Genomic DNA, 19094 nt, shown 5'->3' on the forward strand with positions numbered 1-19094 from the left:
CCAGGCAACCATTCGGGTGTGGTCCTGAGCATCAACTCCAGAGAACTACACAGTTACCTAACCAGCTGATGGCTGCCATGACAACGCTAACAAGCTAGCCTAGCCTAGCCTAGCCGGCTAACGAGCACAGGGACTCCACTTTGCCTTCCTTCTTCTCTCTCCTTCTCCTTCTTCTCCTTCTTCTCCTCCCTGGACACTTCGCCTCCACTCCATGGCCTACTCAACCCTTCAGCTCCAGCTTTGGTGAGATTTTTTTTTTTTTTTTTTCCCCTGGGAGGGGGCGAGCTTGGTGGAGGGATGTCTTCACCTCCATCCTTTTTTCCCCCCAACTCAATCTCTTCCTGCTGGGGGATGGGAGGCACTCCGCTTTACTTAATGTATTTTACATCACTGCAAGACCCTCCTTCCCCTGTTCAGCCCTGAAGACCTGCACTGACACGTGGTGAGGGTGGATATCTTGATGGCGTCACACCAAGGACACTCTCTCATCTGTGTTTTGAAAAGCAAAATCTGTGTGTGCGTTGTCTTGTCACATATAGACACTCAAAATCAGCAAGCATGACTCACTGCACTGGTTTCCAGTAATATTCACTGTCAGATGGTTGAACCATCCATCACCAAGAGGCCACAGCTACTGAGAGTAGGAAGCGGCCAAAGATCAGTGTGATACGATGGTTTCCAAGCACTAAGGGTATCATGCATTAAGGTAGTTCTATCCAATTAAAGAAAAATGTATTTTTAATCTTCCCCCTCTCGGTTTATTCCTTCTTTGTTTCCCACAATTACTAGACACTCTCTCTCTTCAAAGGCAATAATATTATCTCAATGGAATGTAGGATATGATATACCCTTGTGAATTTGCACATGAAGAGTGTACACATGCAAACACATGAGGGTGGTGTTGCACTTTCTTAAAATCCCACTCACAGGTACTTGGAGAGCTCAGCTTCTTTGGAATATACTGTACGTCCACACAGCTTTCTTCATTCATCAGGATCCCACACTGCACTCACACTCTTGTTTATCACTCACACATTTACAGTTTAAAGGTTTGTGTGTGGTGTTTTAAATCAGCGCCGCCTCTGTAGGAGCTCATCGTCTGTCCCATGGTGCCTAAAACAGCAGAGGTTAATCTGCTCATTGACATTACCTGTCGTCCGGTTGATTTGTTTCTAATGATGGTCCGCCCCCTTCCTCCCCCTCCTCCTCCCCCTCCTCCTCCTCCTCCTCCTCCTCCTCTTCTTCCTCTTCCTCCTTCCCACACGTTCTGGGTCAGACTCGTTCCCCTGGAGACAAAGGTCGCCGTCATGGAGGGAAGGTGTAGTTGATATATTTTACTGTATCAGCCTATATTAGGCATAGCCCATGGTGGAATCATGTCTCCTTAAAGGTTTGGTTTGTTGTATGTAAATGTGTAAATATGAACAATCTCCACTTTGTACATATTCCCTTTGACATGTGTGTGAGTGTTTTACACTACTACCAAAATACACAGCATTTTTTTTTTTTTGACAGACCCTTCACTGAGTTTCCTGACTTTGAAAATTTTCCACAGTTTCCAGTTTCCTCAGCGCCATTGCCTGCTTCACATGTATCCATTTTCGATATTTTCAGCGTAATCTCATGAGTAAGATAATTTTATGGTCTGCATTGTTAACTGGAAATAATGTCATTGTCTTACAAAGATACTCACAACTACACAGTGACAATGTATATGGATATTTTTGATACACTTGTTTTTCTGTCATTTTTCCCAGTACGTGTAAACACTGGTGAGTGTTTCTGTTGCCTTTTGCTGAAGTATTTTTGTTTGTTTGATTGCACTAATGATGTAAGCAGTGCTGTCAACATGTACTGGGCAGCAACTGAACAAGTCTCTGAATCAAAAAGGCTTTGGGTGAAAGGCCTTTATAGACTACCAGTGCTACTACCATTACCACCAAGATCACCCCTTGGTTCGTCTTGTATTTGACGCAGCAGATCACGGTCACTCGTTCTGATTTACACCTTAATTCATCTTTTGTACATATTCTGCTCATGTTCAGCTTGTTCTTAGTTTTCTAGTGATGTGTCGTCATTGTATCAATGTCCTCTTTAACAAAGGGGAAAGTGGGAATTATGATATTACAGTATAATAGTGAAGGAGTTTCACAGATGATGGCACCGACCATGTAATTTTGACAACACTGTTTTTCTTTTATTCTTTTCCTCTTTCTGCTGTTTGTTTGATCTGTTGATTTTGCAATTAAAAACAAATTGTGTGTCCTCATCAGGAAGCGTAGTGCACTCAACCTGCATCCTGGAATAAATCACTCCCATAACTTGTATGTCTGTGGGTTTTATCGGATTGGTTTGCATACTGTCAACTTACGCTAACAAAAAATGAGTTGGGTATGCACTGAAGTAAGAGTCCAACACCGACAACAGCTCTCACCATCTCCTGCTAACTCTTTGTACAACTTTGTAGCTAACTGCTAGATATGGCAGCCTTAAACTATGGTACCAAATCACAAAATGTGTTTTGTAATTTTATGATCAGGCAAATTCAATTATTTATTTTCTTTCAGATAATTGGATAAAGAAATAAATACCATTCTCATGTTTTTGCATTAAATATCTGGTGAAATTAACGTGTCAAGATGCCTCTGGCGTGCAGGACTTTTCATGAAAAACCAACCACCCCATTACCGAAATGCAACCGAATATTAGCTACAGACTATGGGTATGATTTAACACACGAACACACACACTTTGGACTGTTGGGGATTACCACAAACCTGTCTCCCAGAAATTATCCTTATACAGTACTAATTTCTTTTCCCAGTCATGTGGTGGCTGGATGTGGTATTTTAACAGGCAATGTTCATAAATGAAGCACTACATTTATGTACTGCAAGAGTATGAGTTTCATATCCTGCATGTGATTTGGTTTAAAAAAGAAAAGCACTTGGGTTAAGGTTAGGGAAAGATTGTGGTTGACTGCTGACTTGTTCCTGTATAAGCCAAAATCACAGCACAGCCATTTATGTACTGCAAGTGTAACATGTCAGAGTGTAACTTATGTTAGATGACACTGTGGTCAGGATTTTAGCAGCTTGGAAATGGCTTGGGAGTGACTGCTGGTTAACATGTAGTGTGGATGGGCCATGTTTCAGTCACTATTTCATCCTTGTTCCATTGACAACAGACAAAAAGCTGTAGTGGAAATTTCACATTATTCCTTGTAGCCAAGTTTGTGACTCTGTTGGTTACTGAAAGCAACATATGTTTGTGTGTTGGTTGTTATTTGTGTTGGGAAAGGTTGGATGCTGATACACCATGGTCCACGTTTCTGTGCAGATAGTCTGAATGCATAAATTAAAAAATGCATTGAATTCTCTCTCTTGGAGACACTAGCTCTTTACAAATTTACTTAACTGCAGAATTTCCAGAGATCAGCTTTACAACAGTTGTGTTGTAATTATCGGGTATCTCATCTTTTAGTCCCAGCAGACAAGTCCTTGCAGTCAGATGTAGATGGCGCTTGAAAATTATATTAAACTGTTGAACAATTATAATCCAGAATTGCTGAACATAAGGGCAGCTCCACAAACAATGAATAAATGATCCGACAGCAGACTGACATTTAGTACAAAGTTCTGACAGAGTTGGGTTCAGGAGTGATATAGAGCCTATGCAGAATCTTGAATTGCCTCTCCCAGGCAGAGTTAGACAGACGACTGTAAGTGATGTTACATTTTATAATCTTCTTGAAGAACCCTACGATTGCACTTTGTGCACTTTAAGTTGGGAATAAAAATGAGCTAAAAAAGTTTATGACATTTGGCACCACAAAGTCAACATGAGGACAAAGTTAGAATTGTCATGTGCTTCACATAGGCCAGGAGTTGAAGAGAATTTTTCAGTCCAACACTCAAAGGCAAAAGGAATACGAATGCAAGTGTCTGAGCAAAGGTAGATTCTGAAATTATGATCCTCACGAGACTAAATTTTCGAAGATTGAAAAGATAAATCGATTGAAATGAACTAATTCCCACCCTAGTGTAACTCATATGCTTTAACGGTATCTTTTTGCATGGTCAACCTCCGCTGATTTGACCAATCAGAAAAAGGTTGTAGGCGTGGTAGAATTAGCCGACCAATCAGCGTTTCTCTGTCCATGTCGTCAACGCGTATGTCGATGTTGGACGTAACTGAGAGAGAGAAGCCAGGGAGCGGCGGAGAAACAAAATCGCAAATTAAGTGAAAATAACGATTAAAACCAACGTTTGAGTCGTCGCTTCATCGCTTTGGTACGTTAGTACCATGGGAAATGTCATTTCTGAAGACGTCTGGATGCTAAAACAAGCTTTGAAGCTGTTTTCTCGAGCAAGAGTAAAGCTGGACGCTGAGCACACCTGCTCCAAGGTAAGGCTAACAAGCTAACTAATTAGTAGCATTAGCATTAGCCCTTAGCATTCTTATTTGTGGATATATTTTGGCCTCATTTGGCCTCATGTTTTTATTGCTTGGGTAAGAGTGTGTTTGTGTTTCTGTGATAAAACCTCCCTGATGTAAGGTTGTCGGTTCTTAATATGGACTGATGATAATATAGCGGACATCTCCTGGTTGTCGGTTTACATTTTTTACCAGGCATTTTGTGTATCTTCGACATTTTGTGCACCATCCTGGTCATTTTATATCAGTTTCTGGTGGTTTAGTACCTTGTTGTGATTGTTTTGCGTCTCAGTTCGGTGTTTCCCCCAGTTTGACTGTTTGTCAGGGCGTCAGCAAATGACAATAATCATTCATGTTTACTGCTAGTGCTCTGGCTGGGATTAGCTCCCCTAACATTAGCATCCCACTACTAGTATCCTCGTTACCGTTTCCAGATGCGTACGTTAACACTGATATTTGTGACCTGACAATTCAGATGTTTGGGGTTTATGTCTTTGGATTTAGAGGGTTTATTACACTTTTGGTGCTTTTAATGCATTTAGCGTAACGAGTAGTCAACCTGCCTCCCCTCCACACTAGAATTGTTGTGTCCCCGTATTCCAGCCTTTCTGGTACATGCAAACGTCCGCGAACGAGCAGACTTCCGGTTTTCAAAATAAGATGTTGGAAAACAGTAAATGAAGAATTAGTGATATCCAGATGCTATGAAAACATATTGCTCCATATTTTTTTTTCATAATTTCATAGAGTCTGTACTTTGATATGGCTACATTATTTTGAGCTGCTGTAAAAACAGATTGCTCTATTATTTCTGGCAATGGCTGATATAGTTGAGTAGAAGACATCTCTGACTATTGACACACTGAATATTATTCATTTTTACTATATTGATTTAGAGAAATTCCTAAAATGTTTTTATAGATTCATACTTAATGTCTGAAAATGACCACTTGAAAAGTTAATTCAAGAGTAGATGTTTTACAGGACGTAAAAGCTAAAATTCAGAGGGAAAAGTGTCTGTTTTCAGCTAAGCTTCTAAAATCCTGTCACATTACATCACATAGGGGAGTCATGTTATTGACTCCAACTCTACACAATGTGCACTAGTAGTGTTAGTGAGTTTGAGCGGTTTGTGGTGGTAGTGCCAAATTATTGTGTATGGACTGTATGTCCTGACAGGCTGCACAAAGTCCAGCCTGTCAGGACATACAGTCCACTATTACCCTGCCAGGAAAAGAGACAGCGCTAGCTTTTGTGCTTAGGTGTGTTTTGTGCAGGTGAGGAGACTTCACTGCTGCATCTGTGACTATAAACACAGTCATTTCAGACAGGAGGATTATGTTCCCAGCCCAGAACCATCTGACCTGGAGCGGTTCAATGAAAACATGAGCAGACTCCTGTTTTCTAATGTTTGCTAGCTGCCCAGTTAGTCAGCATCATGATTTCAACAACATGAAGCAAGTGTGAAGTGTCAGTCAGCCTCCCTCTCTCTGCAGCGGTACATCACCATAAACGTTGTGAGGAGTTATATTATGCAGTACGAGACATAACTGATAGAAGCGAATAGTCACTAAACAGTGTCTGTAACAGGTAACTATCAATACTGCTGCCAGTAGCAGACGATTAGTACTAGTTTTGTTATATCCTGATATGTGATAGTAAACTTTATAGTGTTGTGATGTGAAGGCAGCGTTAGCCACTGTTAGCTGCCGTTAGCTAACGCAGTTCACTCACCGTGACACCTGCCCAGTCCTCTACTCCTCGCATCACAGCTCAGTCTCTCTCCTGTGGCCGTTATTTCTCCTGACTCTGGTCTGTTCCTGGTCTCTTGAAAGCTCAGTAGGCTCGTAATTATACAATTGTGGTCTGTCATATGCATATGAATATACGTTTTTAATCTCTTAAGTTTGGATGCATGTTTCTTAATGTTAAATTCACTCACTCACTCTAACTTGGCTGGTTTCCCCTTATGTTGCATCACTTCTGGTTTCTCGTTTTTAGATGTGGAGGGAAAATTCTCTGACAAAAACGGCTACAAAAGTCACTGTAGTGTGTATATAAGTATGCTCTTATAAAAATCTAGTTCCTACATCATTTCCCTACACATTGATTCACTGTGGTCTCTACCCTGCAAGTTTCTAGTTTCTAGTTTAGTGAAATTCCAAACTAAAGGTCCTAAAGGTCCTGTTGGACCTGTCTAATATTGTGTAGGTCCCCCTTCTGTTGCCAAAACAGCTCTGACCCAAGGTCATCTTGGTCCCACATGAAGATACAGGGGCTAAGGCAACTCATGAAGGTGAGAGTCAGCCGTCGGGGCATGGACAGCGGACCTTGAAGGGTGTCCTGTGGTGTCTGGCACTGGGTCATTGGCAGCTGATCCTGTGGGTCCTGTGGGTTGCTGGGTGGGGCCTCCATGGATCTTGCCTGTTCCAACCCACACCAGATGCTGGCTCAGATTGGGATGTGGGGAGTTTGGAGGTCAGGTCAACACTTTGGGCTCTTTGTCGTGTTCCTCAGGACATTTCTGAGTAGTTTTTGTGGTGAGGTGGGAGCACTGTCCTGCTTGGGGAGGCCCCTGCCATTGGGAAGTGTAGTTGCTGTGGGGGTGTGTGCTTGGTCTACAGCAATGTTAAGGTGGGTGGTACGTGTGCTCTTAAGCTTAGCCTCCCCAGCAGTGTTTGCAGTAGTACTGGGCTCCACCTGGAAGAGAGGGGAGTTCAATTAGACTCTGTCTGAATATCCATTTTGTTCATAACTGTCAAATAATTGTTGGATTAAGTGCTGTGAGATAAAAGTGAGGACTTTAGTGCATGATTGTGGTAGACATAATTAAGACACAGCTGTGGTCCCACAACAATCATTCACATCCTCTTGTATTATTACTTTTGTAAAATGGCTATTTTATTTAGATGTACATTCCATTTGCTCAGCCAGCCATTGTGTTATAAGAACTGATTATAGCTTGAATGCAGAACTGCCTGATGGAAACAATGAGTACAACAGGTTCTGCAAAAATATGTAAAGCATGTATAGGAAGCATGTTAATGTACTCAGCATTGTGTGACTGTTGCAGCGTTCACTTCTGGAAGCTGAAGAGTGGTCTCACTCATCACCTTTGCATTGGTGATGATGCACTCTTGGATGTACTGCGTGCCACCATTGTAAACCACGACAACCTCACTCCATCACAGTGCACAGCGTTTGGATAGAGAGCACAGAGCTTAGCAAAGATAGCCTCCACCACTCTATTACAGTCAGGCCACTGTCCCCTCCTCCTCCTCCTCCTCCTCCTCTTCTTCATCCTCCTCCTCCTCCTGCTCCTCTTCTCCTTCTCCTCCTCTCCTCCTCCTCTTGCTTCTCCTCCTCTTCCTCCTCCTCCTCCTCTTCCTCTCCTCTTCTCCTCCTCCTTGTCCTCTCTCCTCTCCTCCTCTTCCTCTTCTCCTCCTCCTTGTCCTCCTCTCCTCCTCTCCTCCTCTTCCTCTTCTCCTCCTCCTCGTCCTCCTCTCCTCCTCTCCTCCTCCTCCTCCTCCTCTCCTCCTCTCTCCTCCTCCTCCTCCTCTCCTCCTCTTCCTCTTCTCCTCCTCCTCTCCTCCTCCTCCTCCTCTCCTCCTCCTCCTCTCCTCCTCCTCTTCTCCTCCTCCTCTCTCCTCCTCTTCCTCTTCTCCTCCTCCTCTCCTCCTCCTCCTCTTCCTCTTCTCCTCCTCCTCCTCCTCCTCTCCTCTCTCCTCTCCTCCTCCTCTCCTCCTCCTCCTCCTCTTCTCCTCCTCTCCTCTCCTCCTCCTCCTCCTCTTCTCCTCTCCTCCTCTCCTCTTCTCCTCTCTCCTCCTCCTCCTCCTCTTCCTCTTCTCCTCTCCTCCTCTTCCTCTTCTCCTCTCCTCCTCCTCCTCCTCTCCTCCTCCTCCTCCTCCTCCTCTCCTCCTCTGACAGCTGGTGTCTCCATCAAAGGCCTGGATAAGGTTTTCAATCAGAGCCTGGGTCTCTTTGGTCCTGTGGGTAGTTCTCCTGTAATGCAGGGCTAGCTCACTTCAGCTGGTTAAACACAGCACAGCAGCCTCAGATGCAGCTTTCCAGGCAGCTTGTAGTTCTGTTTGCTTTGCCTCTTTCAGTGCAGTCAGGTCATCTTGGTCCCACATGAAGACACAGTGGCTAAGGCAACTCATGAAGGTGAGAGTCAGCCGTACAACTCACAGCTAACCTCTGCATGAAGTGCTCTATGTCTAAGGGGACGGTCATTTCCCACCCCTCAAACATCCTCCTCAGAAGAGGGATATTTGTGGAATCGATCTTTAGGATTCGACCATATTGCGATGTAATGCTGGTCTTAATTTCATCAAGTCTTTGAGCCACTGGTGGTTGGGGACAGGAGGCACGGCAGGTGGGGGTTCAGTTGCCATGGGCAGGATTAGACCAGAGGTGACAGCACTGGCAGTCCCTTTGCATTCCATCAGATAATGGACTGTGTTCTGCAGCCAGACCTCAGCATTATCTCTAGTAATAGTTAATGATATTCAGTGTGTGAGTAGTCAGAGATGTCCAGCACTCAGATATATAAGCCATCGCCAGAAATTATGGAACAATTTAATTTTACAGCATCTCAACTTTCAAAAATCAATTAATATCAAGGTTCTGATTTAGACATTTAATGTGAAATTTCTCTAAATTGATAGAGCAACAGTTAATAATATTCAGTGTGTGAGTAGTCAGATGTCTTCTTTGGTAGAGCGGTTGCCCACCAACCAGAATGTCGGTGGTTCGATCCCCAGCTCCTCCAGTCTGCATGCTGAAGTATCCCTGGGCAAGATACTGAACCCCAAATCGCCCCAGATGTGTGTGTGCATCAGTGTATGAATGTGTTAGAGCACTGTGTATAGCATAAGTGCTGTATGAATGGGTGAATGTGACGTAGTGTAAAGTGCTTTGAGTGGTCAGTCTGACTAGAAAGGTGCCATGTAAGTACAGTTCATTTACAGTTTACCATCTTCTACTCAGAAATATCAGGCGTTGCCAGAAATTATGGAGCAGTTTGTTTTTACAGCAGCTCAAACTTAAGAAACGTAACCATATGAAGGTAAAGATGTGGGACTTTTAATTTGGAGTTTCTCTGTGTCCTGAAGTCAGATATACAGCGGTGGAAAAAAGTTACCCTCAAAATTTTACACAATCTCAAATATTATCATCAAATATTTGTGTTTCACAATGACCCAGTTCTCAAAATGTCTCGTGTATTTTTATGGAACCAATCAATTTTAAGTTTTTAATGGCTTTAGGTTTTTAGTTTTTAGGCTTTGTTCAGTATTTTGTTGACTGTACTAAAAGAAATTGCACTTGAAGACCTAAGAGTGATTCTTAATGTAATATTTCACAAATACATGGGATGTCCAAAATCTTTTTTCCACCACTGTATCAGCTGCTTCCAGAAATTATTATTTATTATTAATAATAATAATAATTATTATTATTATTATTATTTTCTTTGGTTTTCGTAAGGGGTTGGGCCCCCCCCCCTCCTCCAAGACAATGGTATACTGTAGGTTTTTTAGGGGGTTTTGTGGTCATGTTTGTTTGTAGTTTTATTGTTTTTTGAAGACTCTTGGGTTTGTGTGCAGTGGTGGTCTGTGCACAGCCATCCACTGATCCCCTGTTTGTATATTAGTGATTAGTTATTTGTTTGACTTGATAGTTGAATTAAAGTTAAATACAGGCATGAAGATTAGATTTTTTAACTCTGCATCCCTCCATAAGTTTTAGCCTTAAGACACATTGTATGAGGTGAAGTTAGTGTTGGAAATCATTACATTAAAACTAAAATGTAAAGTCAGCCTTTAAGCTTTGGGAGTGAAACTTGACACTCGTCAAGGTTTTAGTGTTGAGTTTTCAGTGCAGTGTTTCTCTACACTGGAAATGGTGATAACATTTGTATTACTGTTTTTTTTTATTAGTTAATTAGTTTTTCAAGTGTTTGAAGTGTACGTGTGTTTTCCAGGTTCACTGGTTCAGCTGCTGCAGCCTGGATGGAAACACCAGCTCACCTTACAGACCAAACAGGTGTGTGTCCTCAGGTTTACCAGGTCTGGAAAAATGTGTTGTCAGCTGCTCTCACTCATTTGATTCAGTGTTACTGTTTAAGTCAGGTCAAGCAGTGTTATTTAATGAATGTAGTATTAAATATAATGATAACAGTTGATTAATCATCTTTAGAAAATGTCAGAAAACATACCAAACACTTAAACTTGAGTGAAAGTGTTTATTATGCAGTTCACAGTCATTTGCTTCAGTGGTAAGTTGATAAACACTTATGGTAGAAAATGGATCATTTTCCATGAACTAGTTCAGTCCAGTAGCAGTCAGCCCACACTGGTTTCTTTGTCGATTTAATGTCTTTTACTTTTCCATCTTGTGACCGTTGGAACTTCAGTACCCAGAAACCCCTCTGTTCTTTGATGTTTGAAACGGTTGTAGCTTTATATGAATGTTTGTTGTCTCTGGTTTTTCTCCACAGGACTGAAAACGTGAAGCAGATACTTGAGTTTGTAACGAGGAGACCGACGTGCAGATGTGCAGATTTCCAGGTCAGTGTTTTCTTTCTTGTCATCGTCTCAGCTGCAGTGTGACACTGGACAACCTGCTGCAGTGTGACACTGGACAACCTGCTGCAGTGTGACACTGGACAACCTGCTGCAGGGCTCCAGACCAACTTTTCCTCAGTAGCACTGGTACCTTTCTGAAAAAGTTAGGAGCACCACTAACCTCGACATCCAATGACACCATTTCATAAATTGTTGATACTAACTATATTACTGATAAATGCTTTGGTAATAAATAGACAGTAACAATGTATCGTTTAATTGTAAAGCTAGAAGTATTATTAAAATCTACATGAATGATTTATTTGACCCTTAATGATGCAGAAAATAAAGTAATCCTTCACGTTTTTGAGAGTGATCCCACTATGCACAATAAAAAGAATCATCACAAAATATGACTTAAAACCAGGCCTATAGTGAAGGGATTTGAACAGTGATTTGCTCATCAGCCTAAAGTCAGGGCGAAGCCTCTAACCAGCTGTAGGGGTGGGATCATTAGGATTTTATCTTTATCCATCCAGACCCCTATCAGTCCAGCTCAGACCGTTACTGGTTCTTTTTCATTTTTAAATAACGGGGTTTTTTAATTTAGCATTTTTTAAAAGAATAAATTCAGAACAGGAGTAGAGTGGAGTCTAATTTTAAATACAACTAAATGGTGTTTCTAGAGCAGCAACACTAATGTTCACAGCTGTAAAATCACTGTGAACTCATCATCTCACTGGAGGCATTTTGCAAGTTGCACTGGTGCAACTGTCTCCAGAAGAGGTCGCAGTCTGGAGCCCTACTTTGCAGATTAATTAAGTTTTAAGTTTGATTACAACTTATCAGTGGTAATGACAATTAATTAGTATTTTTTGTGTATATATATATATATATATATATAAAATAAAACCTTTAAATGAATGTAATCAAATGGTATGTTAGATTATTATACTGATAGTAACAGTAATAGTAGAAAAACTTGCTCTCAGTTATGCACATTAATTTACCATATAAATGACAGATTTGGTATTTTTACTTAACAAAATCATTTGTATGACATTAGTTTGAAAATGGACAAACTCAACTAAAAGTAAGAAACTTTTGTTGAAGAATGATTTTGTTCCAGACATCATCAAACCACAGCAAACATTTGACCACTAGGAGGCGCTTTGTTTTATTCTGTCACCTAACTTGAGCAGCAGTGTCATGTAGTTGTCCTCATGCTCTCTAGTATAGATGAATGATTTCCCATCTCTGTGTGACTCTCAGTGGTCAAGATGTAAAATGTCAACATCTTTCAAATGATTGTCCATAAAACAAACTGGTCCTCACAAAGAGAGAAGAGCAGCACTTTGTCCTCAAGATAGATATATTTTCAAACTTAATACACATTGCTTAATGTTTGTACTTTGATGGTGTTAATAGTTGCTGATAATTGTTGTTTCTGATTTTTCCTCACAGGACTCAGACTTCAGCTCATCAAGAAGAGACCGACATGAAGCTTTCCAGCAGGTCAGTGTTTCTTCTTCTCACTGTTGCTCTGCCTCTGTCATTATCTCAGCTGCAGTTTGACACTTGTCTGGAACAAAATCACTAACTTATCAGTTATAATCACTATTCATTAGTATTTATTTTAGTATTTTTTCACAATGTAGCTGTAAAGAAATGAGCACAAACCCTTTAAAGTATTTTTATATGCAAGTAATGAATGTTTTAATAGTATAAAACCTTAATTAGGTATAAAACCCTTTTAAAATTAGTATAAATCTGACAGTCCTGTGTAGGATTTTAGTTTTGCCATATTGTTCATGTAAACTGTCAAATGCTAGAAAAACAGTGAAGTTTTCTCAGTGATGCATATTTAATTGAGCAGCTGTAAATAGAGAACATGTTGGTGTTTTGCATGATAAAATGATTGATATGACTTAGTTTGAAAGTAGAGAAACCTGATAGTTTAGTAAGAAAGTTTTAATGATTTTGTTCCAGACAACAAAGACAATGACAGATATTTGACTGTATTTTCAACAAATATTAAAATGCGTATGATACAGTTATTCATGTATGTCTTTTTGTAGTAACTGAAGAAGAAGAATAGGCTTTATTGTCACTGTACAGTTAAGTACAACGCAAATTCCAGATGCTACGGTGGAGCTAGCGGTGGATGCTAGCAGCATCACCATGACTGCAACAAAGCCTCTGGGTAAAGTAGGAGAGGGGGACTCTGTGAGAGACTCTGTGAGAGTCTCCCTCTCCTACTTTACCCAGAGGCTTTGTTGCAGTCATGGTGATGCTGCTAACATCCACCGCTAGCATCACCATGACTGCAACAAAGCCTCTGGGTAAAGTAGGAGAGGGGACTCTGTGAGACTCTGTGAGAGTCTCCCTCTCCTACTTTACCCAGAGGCTTTGTTGCAGTCATGGTGATGCTGCTAGCATCCACCGCTAGCTCCACCGTAGCATCTGGAATTTGCGTTGTACTTAACTGTACAGTGACAATAAAGCCTATTCTTCTTCTTCTTCTGTTACTACAAAAAGACATACATGAATAACTGTATCAGAAGCAGACAAATGATGTTAAAGCTGAAGACATGACTACATTCCATGTTGAGTGAGAGAATAAAAGGTCTGCACTTGATCAACACTGAGTGTATCTGTTCTAATTAGCAGCTTCATAACTGTTGTTTTCTGTCATCCACTTCAGGTCTACGACTTCAGCTGCCGGGGTCACCTCCTCCTGCAGAGACAACATGTTCTATTACTACTTTTAATTACCATTACTAATACGTACAATTTATTTCTGCTTAAATACTACTTAATATTAATCACTACCATTGGTATAGATATAATTAATCATTTAATAGTACTATTAATTACACTTTAACAAATGTACTTATTAATAGTAGTAATTGACTTTATAGTACTAATTTAGTACTATAAAGTCAATTACTACTATTAATAAGTATCACTACAAATTACTTTCAGTTACTACTGTTGATTAGTACTATTAATTTCTATTACTACTTTGTACTAATTAGTACTACTAATAACTATAACTACTTTTAATTCATGCAAATTAAGTATTAGAAACAGCTAATGCTAAACTGTTATAGTAACAGCTGGATTACAACAGCACTACTTGTACTGTAATTATTACTCGTGTCTTCTGGTTTCTGTTTGTAAAGTAAATAAATCTTTTTTTCCTACCTTCACCCTTAATGGATCCTGTTGTTTCTGTGAATTCCCCTGAAAAACAGAAAACATTCATTTCAAACCAGGCTGTCTCCAACACACACTGAATCAATTTCAATGACTGGTTCTAACAAGGCATGACTGAGAATCAAATGAGAATAAAAACAGTTAACAAAACATCAGACCATACTTTACAGGCACACTTCTTTTTATCCTTACATTTAATGATGCTGTACTCTCATATTTAACACTCTGCCTTTTCTACAAACATGTCAAACGTTATTCTAGTCAGACTGATCACTGAACTATTATCCAGTCAGGTGTCTGTGGTGGACAGTTGTTTCTAAATTACCTGAAGGCTTCTGTTGTGGATCTGTTGTCTGGTCTGGTCTGGTCTGTGCACTCATGGATGAAGTGGCGACACCTGGAGGACATGAAAGAGAAACACAAAGGAAAATTTCAATACACTCTGTACACTCTGACAGTGACAAGAATAAAAATATCTGCTCATCAGTTTAGTATCTGACAATAAAAAGCATCAGATCCACATTAAGCTGGGATCTATCTTAATTGTATATCAACTAATCACTGAGGCAGTCATGTATATTATTGTGAACTGCAATATAAACACTCAGTAATTTGTTTGAATGCAGGATTTTAAATGGTATCTGCTTCTCTACGCTGTTGTTACCTCAGTTGTCATTTCAGGCTCCAACTGGAGGAGCACAGAGTTACAGTCTAGCTTTACTCCTGTAGCTAACACAAAACTGCCAAATAACTAATGATTCATATACACAACAGAGGATCAATGGAGGGTCATGGACAGATTACTACAACACACAGGCCCAAGGAGATATTGTTCCAGCAGACAGTGGGTTTAATGTTGGAGATTGGTAGAACTCTACTGTGCTTCACTACACATTCCTGCATTCTCTAAGGTAAAAGACTGTACACTAAAAAATATCTAAAATGAGTATTCATGTCCAAGAGATTAGTCAGAGGGAAATCTGCAAAGTAGGACAAAATCAACTTCTAATATAACTTCTGTTGGAAAATCCTGGTATTAATAGAAATAAAGTGACAATTAAAGAAAATAAAAGTTCTTTCAATAAAAATGTCATTATAGTCATTATAGTTCCACACCACAAAAATCACAACACTCAGCATCTACAACATGAAGCTGTACCTGGACTTGGAAGTCGTAAACATGGCTCCTGTCCAGTGTGACATCATCTCCATCGATGATGAGATGTCGTCTCCAGAACACACGCTGCAACAGCTCAACAAACACACCTGGAAAACACAATTACAACTTATAAAAAAAGAGTCATACAAGCTTTTCACCACCAAAACTTAAACAGTGTAGGAGAACATGACACTGACAACTAGACACTAAAACCTCATTTTACAGCCTGTGTTTAACACAAACCCCCTCCATCCAGTATCAAGTCATCACAAACAAATGACTCATCACTAATATACATAACGGGGTCAACAGAAGGCCACACTCTGGAAATAGACAAAAAACGGAGAAAACTCAGATCACAAATGAGATGCTAAACCGCAACAGACACAAAACTCCACAAAGACTCCAGCAGACAGTGGGTTTAATGTTGGAGATTGGTAGAACTCTACTGTGCTTCACTACACATTCCTGCATTCTCTAAGGTAAAAGACTGTACACTAAAAAATATCTAAAATGAGTATTCATGTCCAAGAGATTAGTCAGAGGGAAATCTGCAAAGTAGGACAAAATCAACTTCTAATATAACTTCTGTTGGAAAATCCTGGTATTAATAGAAATAAAGTGACAATTAAAGAAAATAAAAGTTCTTTCAATAAAAATGTCATTATAGTCATTATAGTTCCACACCACAAAAATCACAACACTCAGCATCTACAACATGAAGCTGTACCTGGACTTGGAAGTCGTAAACATGGCTCCTGTCCAGTGTGACATCATCTCCATCGATGATGAGATGTCGTCTCCAGAACACACGCTGCAACAGCTCAACAAACACACCTGGAAAACACAATTACAACTTATAAAAAAAGAGTCATACAAGCTTTTCACCACCAAAACTTAAACAGTGTAGGAGAACATGACACTGACAACTAGACACTAAAACCTCATTTTACAGCCTGTGTTTAACACAAACCCCCTCCATCCAGTATCAAGTCATCACAAACAAATGACTCATCACTAATATACATAACGGGGTCAACAGAAGGCCACACTCTGGAAATAGACAAAAAACGGAGAAAACTCAGATCACAAATGAGATGCTAAACCGGAACAGACACAAAACTCCACTGTCTCAAATCAGAGACTCAACACAATGTAAAACCACCACAAAGGGACAAACAGCTCAACAGAGATTGATGTAAAACGATCACAGCCACAACCTGACTTCAAATGACCAGAGGCCTGTCCTACGAAGCGAGGTAACTGGCTTATCAGAGTAACTTCAGGTGTAACTTCCCGGTTAACCTGTGCTATGAAAGGTGGATAGGTTTTACCCGGGATCTGTTGCCATGGTAATTTACACTGCGTCTCTAAACTGCTCTGAGCAGTTTATGTTCGTGGTTAACTCGGTGTTACCAGTGTTACTTCTACCACAGGTGGAACAACCAATCGATATTGGCACAACGACTGAGAGAGGCTGACTCTGCAGGACAGGGTTGTCTAAAGACAGTCAGTCCCCCCACCCCCCCAAAAACAAAAACAAAACAAAAACAACAACAAAAACTATGTAGTGGATGGTAGCGGTATGTGATGTGGACCAATAAATGGTGTTTTTATTCTCCGCATTTTCCATTTTCAATTTAAGTTATTTTAATTTGATTTTTTTTCTCACAGTAAAGCAGCAGATGTAATGTGTAGCACTTTATATAATGTTTCTATTTGATCCAGGTTCAGTTTCCACTGAGTCTGAAATACTGTTAACATGAAGTTCATACTTAAGCAATATTAACCGAGAGGGTGTGCTTTAAGCGCCTCGGTCGTGACCGCATCACTGTCGTGCTCAAATGACGTTAAAGTACACCCTCGAGTGTAATATTGCGATTATACAACTATTACCAACAAAGTAAAATGTATACTCAAAATCTGTTCATGTTGAGGAGCAATTTGCTCTCAAAATTAAAAGGTTTTGGCGAGTGTTTTCCCCGTTTCCATGGAAATACATGGGGTCTGACTATTAACTGGAACACAATCAGTCACGTCAGTGGACTCCTATGTGCAATGGAACCGAGTTTACCACTATGGAAAATAATCAGACCCTTAGTAACGACCTAGCAACAGAAATGATTTTCTAGTTCTAGATGAGTGAACTCTGAGCTGAGCTTTATCGAGGTCTCGGACTTTACCGAACTAAATCAACAGCCTACTGCACAAATAAATGCTTACTTTAATCAACCACGTTATAACAAAGACGCTGCATTTATCTACACACACAGATGTAGCTTCTGCAACCGTTTACATGAATTTTAAGTTATAACGCCGTGTCACCGGCGCAGCTGATGGAGAAAGCCGTGGCGCTTTGTTGGTAATAGTTGTATATCGCAAGATTACACTCGAGGGTGTACTTTAACGTCATTTGAGCAAAGTAAAATGTGTATGGCGGAGTAATATTTTCAGTGATGAGTAAGGCGTGCTGTCATGCTGATTTGAGCACATTCTAAATGTCTTGTGGACCAATCAGATTGCTCCGTCGGAACTACTTAGTTGTATAATGAACATAATTGCATTACATTCATACATGTACAGCCTGAGTGTTCCAGGCAGAACATCATTAACAGTAACAGCTCAATCTCAGACATGTGACCCCCGTGTTGTCTGTTATCCAAGTATCCGAAAAATTATCACATATTTTCCATGTCCTTGCATCTCATATTACAGATGAAGAATCCAGAGAACACGTGACAAGTCTCCCTGTCTTTGTTGACAGACGCTGTTTTACATTGTGTCGTCAGAGTCTCTTTAAATTCCTCGTAAACTGACAGAATTAACGTGCGCTCTTCATCTGAGATACGATGCACGCCCGTTTTATGCACGCGCACTAACTCTGATTAAGTAAACACCGACTCAATTTACCGACATCTTAACCACCGTCGCACCGTTTAACACAGATCGAGGCAGTCAGAGTTTGTCAACCCTTAAACAACTTTCATTGATAACCCCGAGTTAAATCAGAGTAGGTTAAACTCCCTTCGTAGTACAGGCCTCAGGATGGTGCACAAAATTACAGAGACGCAAAATGTCTGAGCGTTTACTTTGGATGTTGGACTACAAAATTCACTCCAGCTCCTGGAGATCAAACCTAAGACATCAAAAGGACAGAGTAGTAGGCTGGTACTCGGTTATATGATTAGTCAAAGGAAAATATAACACCCTGCAAAGTAGGGCCGTGCCTACTGAACACATGGAGTTATTTTCTGTGTCCCTTCAAATGTATCATGATCCGTCGACAGTAACATGACCTACAGACGAATCATGGTTCTGTCATTTCAAGGTTAAAGTAACAAAGCCAAGTACTGCAAACAAGTTAATATCCAGCTCAGTCAAGCCTATATCTAATACAGAACTGCGCTCAATCGAATATCAAGTCACCAAAAACAAATAACTAATCACTAATATACACAACAGAGGATCAATGAATGGCCATGGACAGACACAATACTACAACGCACAGGCAACGGGGCCCCGCAGGGAGACGTAAAACGTCCAGGATGGTGCACAAAGTTACAAAGTTACAAAGAGACGCAAAATGTCTGCAATGTGACCGCAAAGAGATGCAAAGCTAACCTCAAAGACTCGCAAACAGACTAGCGGGAGATACCCACTGGGTTATCACCAGTTTACATAGGGCGCACTGAACAACTCATGTCAGAGCGGTT

General features: G+C 40.5%; 2 protein-coding genes across 6 annotated transcripts in view; one reads left to right on the forward strand and one right to left on the reverse strand.

The window, feature by feature from the left end:
* sorcs2 (sortilin-related VPS10 domain containing receptor 2) overlaps positions 1-2327 on the forward strand; it is a 286509-nt gene extending 284182 nt beyond the window's left edge. For 4 of the 5 annotated variants that reach the window (XM_051075724.1, XM_018674300.2, XM_018674299.2 and 1 more), the window contains one exon: positions 5-2327. In XM_051075724.1, coding sequence (XP_050931681.1) covers positions 5-69 — 65 coding nt within the window. In that variant the 3' untranslated portion in view covers positions 70-2327. The remainder of the gene's footprint in view (positions 1-4) is intronic. The other variant, XM_018674297.2, reaches the window with a different exon arrangement.
* Positions 1-19094, reverse strand: part of tada2b (transcriptional adaptor 2B) — a 106683-nt gene that overhangs the window by 66641 nt on the left and 20948 nt on the right. The gene's annotated exons all lie outside the window — the stretch shown is intronic.

This window comes from Lates calcarifer, linkage group LG14 (genome assembly GCF_001640805.2).
Source record: "Lates calcarifer isolate ASB-BC8 linkage group LG14, TLL_Latcal_v3, whole genome shotgun sequence".
Classification (NCBI taxonomy): domain Eukaryota; kingdom Metazoa; phylum Chordata; class Actinopteri; family Centropomidae; genus Lates; species Lates calcarifer.